The 13412-nt window shown below is 42.8% G+C and overlaps 1 protein-coding gene across 1 annotated transcript in view; it reads right to left on the bottom strand.

The window, feature by feature from the left end:
• LOC122923299 (NADPH oxidase 4-like) overlaps positions 1-13412 on the bottom strand; it is a 249354-nt gene that overhangs the window by 224122 nt on the left and 11820 nt on the right. The window contains exons 3-4 of the mRNA XM_044274078.1: positions 3697-3807; positions 2577-2661 (exon numbers count right to left, since the gene is read on the bottom strand). Of these exons, the coding sequence (XP_044130013.1) occupies positions 2577-2661; positions 3697-3807 (196 nt within the window). The remainder of the gene's footprint in view (positions 1-2576; positions 2662-3696; positions 3808-13412) is intronic.

Below are 13412 nucleotides of genomic sequence, written 5' to 3'. Positions count from 1 at the left end.
CATTAAATAATTGTGGTTTCTCCAGGAATATCTGGAGGTACCGGTATATATCTTATTCTGGCTGTTTCCATGGCAATGCTTCGTGTTATTTAAAATTTTCTTCCAGTTCTCTCCTTCCCATGAACCACATCTTGTTTGCTGACTAACAGGCTCAGCAGTGCAATAAATATAGTCTGGATTGTGTAGGAGTCGATAAGGGAAGCTTAGGATGTCCTCCTCTACTCCTCAATGTATTTATCTGCAATGCCTCTGAGAAAGACCAATCTTTTTAAATCCTGCAATATTTGAGACGTCTCTGGAAGACGTCGCAAATATATTTGCTAATGTAATAAACTTTCAACAACATTGCAAAAATGCCCACAGATGTAGAGGACTTGACCACAGCAAAGCTCTTGGAGATGGACCAGAACATGATTAATCTGGATAAGGAGAAGGAATATTTAGGCTACACAGATACAGCTGCCTTGTGATGACTACTAAGCACATAAAGCGCCCATCATGGTTTAAGATGCCTGATTCCACTTTTTTGAGATTCATAGAAGTTATTGGAAATGGAGTATGGTGTGATCTCTATGAACTGTGGAATAGGATTGCATTGCTAAATTATTGAGTTACACAAAAATCTGAAGATTTTGTAGACAAGGTACCGTACAAAAGTTAAAGTAATATTCTAAAATTGGTGAAATACGGTGATCAAATGCTGATCCTCCTATTGAAGAATAGGAGCCAGCGGTGGTGTAAACACCTACCAAGAGATGATATCAATTTTGGTCATGGCACTCTTTTCCATGTGATCTCTTTCAAGAGTTCCTGGGTTCATGAGCAAACTCCAAGATCAGTTGGGTGAGTCATCTGTCTACTGTACCAGGTGAGGGATATAGTTTCAAGACTGTTTACAGGGAAACTGCAATCATCTGGTACACATCACTTTTCAGGTGTCTCAGTTTTTCGCTCTTGGATGAAGTCATTTTGAAGCAACCATTGCTGGTCCTGTATTTTGTCTTTTGAACCTTTAACTTTGTGGTTCTAGAACACTGAAGACTGCATCTGCCCCTCATGGATCAGTAGAGGTTAGGACATATTGACTGGTTCATTAGAAAGCCGCCCATAAAATTTGACAAGATGGGAAAGAGGTACAAAATCTGAAGATCATGGCGGGGCAAACAAAAGGTCAAAAACTGAAGATGAAGTTCATAGTGCAGTAAAAGATGGGATCAAAAATGACCACTGCCAGATGATACCAATGTTCCTGATGGACCACAATGCATTTGTGGAGATCAGGGAGCTGGACAGAAGACAGACTGAGGTACACTGTTTAACCTACTGCTAGTTTATGGACCTGGATGCTGAGCAACAACATCTAAATGTTGTCTAAGATTTAACATATTAAGAGTCAGCCAAGTGGAATCCTTGTGTGTACTGTATGCACATGTACAGTATGTGGCGCCAGGGGTGTAAACAGACAGAAGAGGGCCCCTGTGCAACAACAGAAGGGCCGACAACTTGTCCTCTGCCAGTAAATAGTACAACATATAAAAAACATAGAAGTATATAACCAAGTAAACATATTTAGAAAAATACGTGTAATTGTACATATGAATAGCACAACAATATTTACAGGCATACACACTAATACATATAGTGAATATATATATATATATATATATATATATATATATATATAATACAAAATATATCAGATATGCATGAAAACATAAAAATGCGTTCATACTGTATGTACAAAATATAACTATTTGTGAACAACTTACACTTTGGTTCATATGATAGAAATATGTAGATCAATGGATGGATAGATGATGATAGATAGCAGGGGAGAACTGGGAACGTAAAAGTGGCCCTGGTAAAAATACTAAAAGTGGCCCCGTTTTGTAGCTGGGTCCAAATTGATGGAAGGCAGGGCCAGCAATACCATATTGTGGCACATTATACCACCCCAACAGAGACAAAATACTGCCAGCAGCACAAAATACATCCCCAAAAAATTCCACTGGCCGGCCATTAGGAGGACTCAGGTGGCCATCTGGGCATCGGCCCACCAGGAAATTTCCCTGTAAGGTCTATGGCCAATCTGCTCTAGATAGAAAGATAGATAGATAGATAGATAGATAGATAAATGTTAGTTAGATAAATAATAGATAGATAGATAAATATTAGATAGATAGATAGATAGATAGATAGATATTAGATAGATAGATAGATACTGTAGACAGATAGATAGATAGATAAATGTTAGATAGATAGATTCTGTAGATAGATAGATAGATATTAGATAGATAGATAGATAGATAGATATGAGATAGATAGATAGATAGATAGATATTAGATAGATAGATAGATAGATAGATAGATAAATATTAGATAGATAAATAATAGATAGATAGATACTGTAAAAAGATAAATAGATACTGTAGATAGAGAGATAGATATGAGATAGATAGATAGATAGATAGATAGATAGACAGATAGATAGATAGATAGACAGATAGATAGATAGATAGACAGATAGATAGATAGACTTGTATTTGAAAGGACAACCATATTATTAATGGCATTACCTGTAGAGACACAGATAGCGATGCCACACGCTGCATGGAATGATTTGTACTTATGTAGGAGTCTTCTGGTTTTCCTGCTTACAATCTATGTAAAAAGATAAATAAAATAATAAAATATACAGCAGAAGACGCACAGCTGATGGCTGCAGAGAAGTTAATCGCTATGGTAACAGCACAGTTCAGCTGAACCTTATGTCAGAGTACAGATGTAGCAGAGTCCACTGCAGCCAATCACTGCGTAGCTTTATTATTTTCCTAGCGCTAGAAAGAAATGAAAGCTGTGCTGTGATTGGTTGATCTTTAGACAACTTAATAAATCACCCTAATTAATGCATTGGAAGAAAATAACTTTTTGTAGACTTAAAGGGGTTATCCAACATCATACAACAGCCCCCCCATGTGCCGGGCCCCTCACAGGGATTATATTTACCCCGCTCCCATTCGGGGACCAAGAGCTGCGGAGGGAGTCGGGTAAGTATATTCCCTCTGAAGTGCCCGTAACATGGGGGGGGGGGGGGGCTGTTGTATGATGTTGGATAACCCCTTTAAATATTGATGACCGATCCTCAGGGCTGCCTTTCACTGCATTCTGGAGCAAAAATACTTTTAATCCATATGCAAAGGACCAGTTAAGTGCACTGAGGGCGGGCCTAAGCCACTCTGTGCACCTTTACTCCACCTGCTTCCTCTGCCAGCCCCTCCATCTCCTTTTTGATTGACAGAGCCAGGCGAGATGACTATGTAGAACCTTGGCCTGTCAGTCAAGAAGAAGAGGCATCCATAATACAGGTGTGAGCAGGCCTAAGACACAAGGCCTTGGTTACCTGGTAGCTAGCACCACAAACGCATAGTTGCCAACCGTTCCGAATTTCTTGGGACTTTCCCTGCTTTTCTGAGACAGTCCCGGCAAATTTACACTGTCACGGGCCTGGCGGGGATAACACATAAGTGGGTGTTTCAAGGTGGGTTTGGCGCGTTCTCGGGGGTGGGACTTATATGCCCCAATTTTACCAACTAAAATGTTGGCAGGTATACACAAACCATCGAGTAAATTAGCAACATACAACATGGAGCTTCGGTGGAGAACTGAGGCGAGAACCAAGAACCAAAGAATACTTACCCTTCGAGATCTTCGGACCACAGCCAGCAGAGTCCGGCACATCGGCAACAGAACCAAACTGCAGTTGAAGTTGAGGACGGAGGCCGAAGCTCTGCTTATACACAATCCTAACTGGACAAACAGAACAAGCGTCAGGGTGAAGTGTACAACCCAACATATCCATTAATCTGGTGAAAAAATGTAGGCAACCCTTGTACGGTGGCTCAATGCATAGCCAAATTTCTCTACTCTACGCTGGATGAGGTTAAATTGTGACATGAAGCACATGAAATATTCTCAGCATTAAGTAATGATCAAAAGAAGAAGGACAACAGAGAACATATCCCCGTTCCTGATATTCAGCCTTACTCTTTGATATCTTCCGAGACTAACAAGCCATGCTCACGAGCCTTACATGCCTCTAGTTGAGGAAAATTTGAGGAGCAATTTCTAACTTCTGAAGAATCTCCTCCACCCACGGTTCAATTATGTTTAAGAATGTAAGTTTGTTAAATTGGCAGGGTTGAACGCGGGTTACTGACCCTTCGCAGAGATTGCATACATTACAGTGCTGATCCTGTGAACATTATACGCCGTGAGCAGGGTCCCACTAGACACTGCCAGTGGTTAGAAAATGCATAATAGACAGGGATTTACATGTATTAGCATGGTTAGGATGTTTTTACATTATTTATGTGACATTTTGCACTAATTTGTGTCATTTGCATAGTTAATAATTTAAGAGTGTACAGTACCCAAGACCTGGGGGTATCTGCAAATATTTTATTGAATATTGTTATTTCATGTTATGTATTTTTTAAAAATATTTATTTATTTTACGCATTTCTATAGCGCTGCTATATTCTGCAGCGCTTTACAGACATTAGCATCACACATGTCCCCAATGGGGCTCACAACCTAGATTTTGGCCGTATATGCCAGCAGAGGAGGTAATGGTTGGCAGGAACAGGGCTAACCACCCTATTCCTCCCATTTTGGTAGGAGTGGGCTGGGCCGACTTCCTGCCAGGAGACGGAGCTCCTGCGTAGACATAAAAGGGTTGAGGAAGCACACGCTGGAGCTCCTACTCCTAGGAACCGTATCCAGTTTTCTCCTGTAAGATCATCCCGCCAGGGAGATCATTAGTATCCAGAGCACTGCTTCAGTGTGCCATGACAGCTGAGTGATCAGAGAAATTACAGCTTTAAAGACCCTGCTGCAGGTGAGGGACTACAGCTCAGACACCCATTGTCTAGTACAACCACCATGACATACTAACATAAAGCCTGAATATCACAGTGGACATCTATATCCACAGGTGCCTGCCAGTGGCATTAAATTGCCATACCATACCTCCTCATCTGGTGCCAGAACCTGCACTTTGTACTTACTTCTTCTGGATGTGCCACAAGTTATATTTTGCACTAAATAAAGAGAGACTTTTATACGTTTATTTCTGACCTGATTCTTCAAACTATATTTCTACTGCACCGATCCCCAGAGAGCAATGGCCTGAGGAAGTAGACCATGGCACAACATTTTTATTTAATGCACTTATATGGCGCTTTGAGGGTTAGAGGAATAAGTAGCGGCACTCACCGTGGTATGAACTCCGCTGCTTTGACAAAGCGCGAGCTGCGTGAAACGGCTGTAGCCTGAACTTTTGTGCAGTGCCTGTGTCCGACCCTTTTTATCTTTAATAAAGCTGCAGAGTTCATACCACGGTGAGTGCCGCTACTTATTCCTCTAACCCTCAAGTCTCTATATTAGTTCGAATACAAGGAGCTGAGCACCACTGTTCGTCGCTATTGGTCTTGTGCTTTTATACACACTAAGCAGTGCCGGCTGCGGCTTTCTTGATGGATTTTGTGTTGCGACTTATATAGTGCTGCTATATTCCGCAGTGCATTACAGACATTAGCATCAAGCTGTCTCTAATGGGGCTTACAACATCTCATTGAGGCCACTGCCACTCCCATACTCTGCACCGACTAGTTAGGGCTCGCTGCAAGTGCATTGTAGGTTAAATCATGAGTTAAATCCTTCCTCAGAGATGCTTCTAGAGAGAGGGCAGAGCTTAACATCTTAGGCTTAGTCTCTGTCTGGGTTTTAGTCTGTTGGAGTCAGTTGGTGTAGCGACAAGGAAGCTTGAGGATCAAGGCTCAGTTCAGTCAGTCAGCTTTAGTTATGTTTAATCCCAAAAAGGGCCTGAGTTGAATCCCTGAAGCTTGAGCAGCCACAAATAAGAGGGTGTGCGTGGAAGCAGACTGTGGAGGTAATGTGCAGTGGGCGCCTCCCCCTAGGGCCCTTTAAGATGCGACCCAGATGTAGGAAACGCTGAGTGGTATAGTGCGGCCTAAAATGTTCCTTAATGTTGTATGTGAGTGTCATGGTGCTCCTACCTGGATACGGTTGGACCCTAAGCTCCGAAGCAAACAAATAGGGGGAAATAGTTGAGGTAGTTGAAGAAATAATTGAGTCCAGACCTTGTGATGAAGTTGAATAGCAGCTTTACTTTGACAAACTTTCATCAGACACAATCTTCAAACTTTGTCTTGGTTCCAGCAGGCTTTAGCATTAAAACTCTGGCAGGCAAACTCAACTCTGCTACATCTGTTGCTCTCTGGCTCTGCTGTGCTGAAAGGCTTGCTGTAGGCCTTAGCTTCTTCTTTATGCTGCAACTTCTCTCTTTGTAGTCTGTCTCTTAATTAGCAGATGGTACAACGCGTTTCAGTATCGGCCCAATGGGAAGCTTCAAGTGTAAGCAGCCTAAGTGCTTATGCTGCAAATGCATACGCACTACTACTACTGTCCACAACTCCAGCAGCGATACCTTCTCTATCAAAGGACATCTGAATTGTGGCTCTTCTAACATAATTTACGTACTCGAGTGCCCATGTGGCCTCCAGTATGTTGGTTCAGACCATCCAGACCCTCCACAGCAGATTGAATAAGCATAGATCTAACGTCAAGAAAAGATTTCTCCAGCACAGTATCTCCAGGCACGCCACTGAACATCATCAAGGCCTGAATGAAGCATTTGAGATTAACTTATAAAAGGGACCTCTGAGCCATAAGAACATCCAAGGTACTGTTTGGCTCAACATGGTCAACCTCCAGTTTTTTTCCCCATGCCCTCATATACAACCCTCGAATTTTCTCAAGTGCTTTCTGACATGAGTGCACTTAACCCATGCACCGAGACACCCTACCCATCCTACACACCATTCCATGTCATTATCCTGTACGCCCGTCGCTTTCATCTTCACATGAAACACCGGAATAGTATATTATTCACCGCGCAAGTTTTTTTCCCTACGGATCGCCTGATCCCATATCTGCAATCAAGACCGTATAGTTCATCCGAGACATCAATTTGACCCATGGTTTTATCCCGTTTTTTAATTTTTCCTGTTTTTTAGCATTTTTTATTCACTATTAACTTTTTTTTTACTCATTCCATGCTTACATCATTCTGGCCACATCTCTGTTTGTTTTATTTGCAGTCATTCAATGGGTGTCGTTTTTATCCCCAAACGCTCCACCCCTCTTAGCCAGCCTCCCCCTCCTACTTTTCATATTGCCCAGGGGCGTTTATACCCTCATCCTTCCACTTGTGGCAATCATTTTCTCCCCTCCCAACTCCCCCGCCTCCCACGAGCAGGCTCAGTGTTGTGAACACAGCTCGTCCTCACCAACACACATAGAAGTGATCCTCCTCCCGCCCGCCCATACATTCTAACCGGGCAGGAAGAGTAGCGTCTGGTTGCTGGGTTACGGAGCGGTCACATGACCCAGCAGAGCGATGTATTCCGGCTTCACTCCTCAGCCGGACACCGTTCTGCTGATTTAAATAGGGTCCCTTGGGGTTTTAGATGTACAGTATAAACCACTTGGACCACCAATGTCTTACCTATTAATGAACCCTACACAAATATAGTTTTAATTTGCATGCCACCTTGCAGGCACATCATTGTGACATGTGGAGGGGTCAAGACCTCCCCTTCCACTCCCCCATTTGTGCCTTTTTGACTTTTTTTATGTATTTTAGTGTGTCTGGAGATGTTTGTATTGTATGAGCAGTCTGTACCTGATAAAGGGGTGTTTTCTGCCCCGAAACGCGTTGTACCATCTGCTAAACTATTAAATCAAGTTCGTGTCGTCACCAAAGACTGGTTCTTTGCGCCGTGGGATTCTCTTCTGTATAATTGGATATATCCGCCTTCATCCAGGCATCCCTACGTGGAAGTGCGTACATCCCTGGCTGCGTGACCATCTGCTTCGGGGGTCTAATACACCCCCTTTCAAGCATTCAGTAGTGTTGTGCCTATTTATGGCACAACTGATTAAGGTGAGCCTCCAATTTGGAGAAATTAATGTTTGCTTATTTTTCTGGACTGTACTACCCTATGGTGCACCTATTGTGTTTTTCATAGAGAAACACCGCCTGTTACGCTGAACTGTCTCTTAATTAGGGCAGGGACATCTCCTCCTGGCTCCTGATGCTCCAAACTGTGGCCTCCATATCCAGCAGAGCAGAAGGTGCTCTGGCTGGCTTGGCTTTGCTTGGCCTGGGCATGTTCGGCAGAGATGTGCCCAGCACTTGCTTCCTTTCCCCTAGCTGGGGGTAAACTAGACTGCAACTAAACTTGGACACACCATTCCTGAACAGAGGAGGTTTAGAATGGAATGGAAAGCTCTATGTACCTGTAGTGCTTCTGTGTTTGCTGCCACCTGTTGGTGAACCAGGTACATTACACGTGAACATAGACAGTTACAAAATAGGAAATGTACAGTGTTTGGACCTGAAATAAATACACATGATGACATGAGGTTATCCAGTAAAGACAGTAGCGGGGTGCAGAAGTGGTAATGCCACTCTGGAGAGTTACAAATGCACATTTTTGGCTCCTGGACTTCCCAGCCCTTAGGCCTGTTTCACACTGATGTTACGAGCTCTGGCAGACAGCAACTTGCCAGAGCTCTCTGGATCCAGCATTGCCAGATGATACTGGAATACCCTCTGGCCTCATTGACTATAATGGGGTCTGGAAGAGACCCGGCCAGCAATGTGAAACAGACCCCAGCTGGGTTTAATTGGCTTCAGCACCCTAGTCATACTAGTGCGACAAATTGGATTTCTGCCTTAGGGTCTACACCCTGCAGTGGGAATTGCAGACATATACTGTATTTTCGTGCAAATTGCACAATTCAGCTGGATTGAGATGTTCAGTATAGTCATGTCTGAAAGTACATCTCGGGGGGACTCCGGAAATAGCCCACGGATCAACCAGAACTATTTGGGGTTACAAAGACTTGAGCCTCCTCCATTTTTGTGTAGAAGTGCTGTACTGTACATCTGTCATTCAAGTAAAGACATACAATTAACCGTGTTCCTTTAACGACTGTGGTCTGTCATTTCTGCACATCATCATCAAGGTAATCCTGACTTCCATCGGCCAGGGTGTACCCCAGGGGAACAACAACTACTACTAGAGATGAGCAAAGTTATGAAAAATTTGATGTGGCTGCTTTGCCGAATTTCACAAAGAAATGGAGCAGTGCACTCCCCACTCATTTCTATGGGACTTCCAAAAATAGCCAAGCGATATGCCATCAAAGTCCTAGATGAAACAACCCCTTTACTGGAGGCATGTTAAAAATAACAACAAAACGGCTACAAGAACTCTCAAAAGACACCAATGGGCACAATATTTAAAGAGCCACTATGCTGGCGGTGGGATTAAACCATCTCTTAGAAGATAGGGCTCCATGGTTGTAGAAGGGATGCGGAAAGCTTTAGATCAGGCATCTCAAACTGCGGCCCTCCAGCTGTTGCAAAACTACAACTCCCACAATGCCCTGCTGTAGGCTGATACCTGTAGGCTGTCCGGGCATTGTGGGAGTTGTAGTTTTGCAACAGCTGGAGGGCCGCAGTTTGAGATCCCTGCTTTAGATCCTTCTTAAAGGTTACATTACTCATCAATGACTAACATTTGTTAGGTTTTAAAGAAGTAAAGGACAGATGGAAGGGACTATGACTGCAGGATCTGACTACACAGGGTTTGATTGTAGTCTGTAACCATGGAGACACATAGTTCTGGATAGGAGCTGTGAAAACAAAAGGAGATTTCTTTTATTAAGACTACAGTGTTTGTAAAGTTTTTATTTTAATTTTTTAAATTTTTTTTATTTTGTGGAACGGACTCTTACATTACACAAGATGATGAAAAGTGCAGAACTAAAAATATTATTTGTTTTGGTAATTTTTTTTTTTTCTTTTATGGGGGGCTAAATTCACAAAAATGTATATCCCTGAGTCTTGCGGCTGCTTCTTTGGCTGCAAGATTAGGCTAAGAAAATCTATAATGTTGTTAAACAGTTCATAGAGTATTGATTTTTGCTCACATATCTGAGATTACAGGTCTCTGGGGCATATTTTTCAGATTGCTATTTCTGTAGCTTGATGTTAAATCATGATGAAAAATTGTGAGCTTGTTTTTTTGATGGGCAGATGTGTTTTCAGAGGTAAACTAAATTTTCATGAAAGTTACTTACAGGGGTAACCCCGTCTCAGACATTGATGGCATATCACTAGGATATGCCGTCAATGTCACATAGGTGCCGCCCCACCTCATGGACCCGCTTCAAACTCCAGAACGGGCCCCCGAAATGAAGCGTGAAACTCCTGGGACCCAATGTAAAATGTGTAATAGGGATACTAACTACCATGCGCCATTTATAAGACTGGAACCATCCTACGTGACAGAAGGATTTTTGATCACTTTTTTCTTTAGACACTTCGGAATGGGTGCAACTGCTACCTATGAACCTCTTATAGCTATGCTTCATGATTTTAAAGTGGCTGTTTCAGGAGTAAGACATATTGCTACAGTCTTCAAGAAGTTATAAAGTACAAAGCTTTTGTATATAGCACAATACAGCTGTTTTCTAATAATGAGATGACTCTGTTGACTGTTTCCCAGTCTACACAGCAAAGCTGATAAGTGATCTCTACAGGACAAGAAGTGTTCAGCCTAATATGACTGCCCTGGTGGCCAGCGTGAAATCTTCAAGATATCAAAATCTCTTTTAAATGGATAGTAGCAAAATAAAGTCAATTTAATGGTTGTAGAATTTTAGTTGCTATCACTTTTTACTATAGTTTTCAGGTTTTGTCTTTGGATAAAAAAATAAATGGATTAAATAAGGCCTAAAGTAGTTGCACAAGAATACTCCACTGTCATTCAATTTAAAGGAAGGAAGTGAGACCCCCATTCTCGTGTTTGGGGCGGGGAGGATATGGTTAGCGTTGCCCCCTCCCAATCAGATACTTAACACCCAACCTGTGGATTGGTGAGAAATGGCCATACTGACACAATCCTTTGAATCACTAAATAACAAAAAGTTCTGCAAGTATAATAGCCCAATAAATTCCAGCTTCACTTTGTTTTTATCACTGCTTGCTGTCAGTGAATGGGAACATTCACCTAGGCCCTGCACTAGGCATAACACAATATATCAATTTTGCACAGTGTGTTCCTTTCATTGGATCAGCCTTTGGAACAAATTGTGAAAAATATTGCAGAAGAACTAAGAATGAATCATCTAGATGTGTCCTCTGAAACAAGGTCATGCACATTCTGGTTCCACATTGGAGACCATGTCTGCTTCTCATTGCAAGTCTTCATTACCCATCGCCTGACATAAGGGCTTCCAAGGCTGATCACTCGTGGTGCAAACCCATGAACATGATGAGTCATATTACATCCAGGTAACTTGAGAGCATCTTTATTTGTCACTGTACATAAGTAGAAGACCCCCTGATGGCCAGCTGTGAATCCTGCTTTATCAAACACCAATTGTTTAGCTCTGTGGGGGACTATGGAAGCTACATGAGACTCTGCAGGCGAGGACAATCCCGTGTTTAGACTCCCCTGGAGTGGATGAGTAGTAATAAGATTATTCACTATGGCACAAACCTCTCCTTGTGACGGATGATCGCTCGGGAAAGCAGAAAACAAGAGAAGGATGAAGGGGTTAAACCATGGAGGAGAAATCAGAGGGAAGAGAAAGGAGAATCCTGACTGTGAAAGCACAAAGATATAGGACAATCTGGTAACCCTGGGGCCTTAGAGTAATATTTGAAAGGAGCATCAGTTCATAATGACCCCACCAGCTGCAGGTGGATCAAGAGGGGTCTTTTTCCCCTTCCGCGGTCTTTCCCTCTTTTGTTGTTCCCATGCGTCTATGTTTCCAGTCTGGTCCTGATTGGTCGGTCCGAATCTGGCAAGTCGTTTTTTTCCTTAGTTAGTTCCAGGAGTACAAGTGTACATGCACACGATCAGGACTCATGTGCGGAGAATCCGCGCTGAAATCCGCATGTGTTCGCAGGCAAATCCGTGCAGTCAATCCGCATCAATTGCTGCGGATTTACATGCGGATTTTACTAAGTGAATGGAGAAAATCCGGTCAGGAAAAATAAAATAAATTAAAAAAATCTGCATTGTGTGCTTTGAAAATTTAAAATTCTTATAGAACACAATGTACATGACCTACGGTGCAGATTTTCCGCACGCAAATCCGCATGGAAAATCTGCACGCAATCCTGCATTTAGCCCAATATTCATGGCCTATCCTCAAGATAGGTCATCAGTATCTCATCGGTGGAGGTCAGTTGTTTGAAGAGGCCACGCCGCTCCGGTGATCACTGCAACCTCCTCACAGCACACCAAGCAAAGCGCCATACGTTGCATAGTAGCTGTGCTTGGCTCTGCAGCCCAGGATCATTCACTTGGCCGTGTGATGGATAAGCGTGATGTCATTGGCCTATGTAGAGGCCGCAGTCTCTTCAAACAGCTGATCGGTGGGGGGAGTTAGAACCCCATTCATCCGATATTGATAACCTGTTTGATTACGTCTCTCTGAAGAAATTGTATAAGGAGATATCCAAGTACTGCCCTGCCAGGACCTTCCCCCTCAATGACATTACAAGAAAACAACATTTCCATCACCTCTTTGGCATTGAGGTGTGTGGGTTGTCTCTCCCTACATATACAAGCTGTCCATGTCTTCTGCACACAATAGGAAGAGAAGGTCATGACCGCACAGTTGGCACTATTGCATTGATTTCCTGGAGCCCTGAGTTCAAATCTGGTTCAAAACAAGGGTAGTATCTCCATGGAGTTTGTATCTTCTCCTTGTGTTTGCGTGGGTTTCCTATGCTATACTTTGCACCCAGTTTTCTCTGAACCTGATATAATGGCCCAACAGTGGTATTTGACCCTGTCTCTTATTTGACCTTGCTTGATATTCAACACTGTTAGACTTTGCTAGTTTGTAGCCTTTGCCTGCTGACCTTGTCTCTGACGTTATCTCCTGGTTTCACTCTGCTGGGTATTTGACTTAGCTTTTGGATTCTGATCCAGTCCTAGTTTTGTCTGTTTCTGACCTCTTTCTGTCTGACTTCTCTTTACCCCTCTAGGTTAGGGCCCTGCACTCAGTCAAATCAGGGACCACCGTCAAGTTGTGGGCTGCTATTTAGGACGGATTATGCAAGTAGGTACTGACAGTGTTGTGGGTGGAATACAGGGCTGCACAGTTCCCTACCCTTTCATGACAAATAGAGTTGGATAACTTAAGGTAGACAGTGCCTCAGATGGGACATCAATACCCGATATTTAATTTCACATTATATAAGGCGGCAAAAAATGCAGTATTTCCGCTGATTTATAAAT

This window comes from Bufo gargarizans, unplaced genomic scaffold (assembly GCF_014858855.1).
Source record: "Bufo gargarizans isolate SCDJY-AF-19 unplaced genomic scaffold, ASM1485885v1 original_scaffold_1454_pilon, whole genome shotgun sequence".
In the NCBI taxonomy this organism is placed as follows: Eukaryota; Metazoa; Chordata; class Amphibia; order Anura; family Bufonidae; genus Bufo; species Bufo gargarizans.
This window is presented reverse-complemented; position numbering and strand designations above follow the sequence as displayed.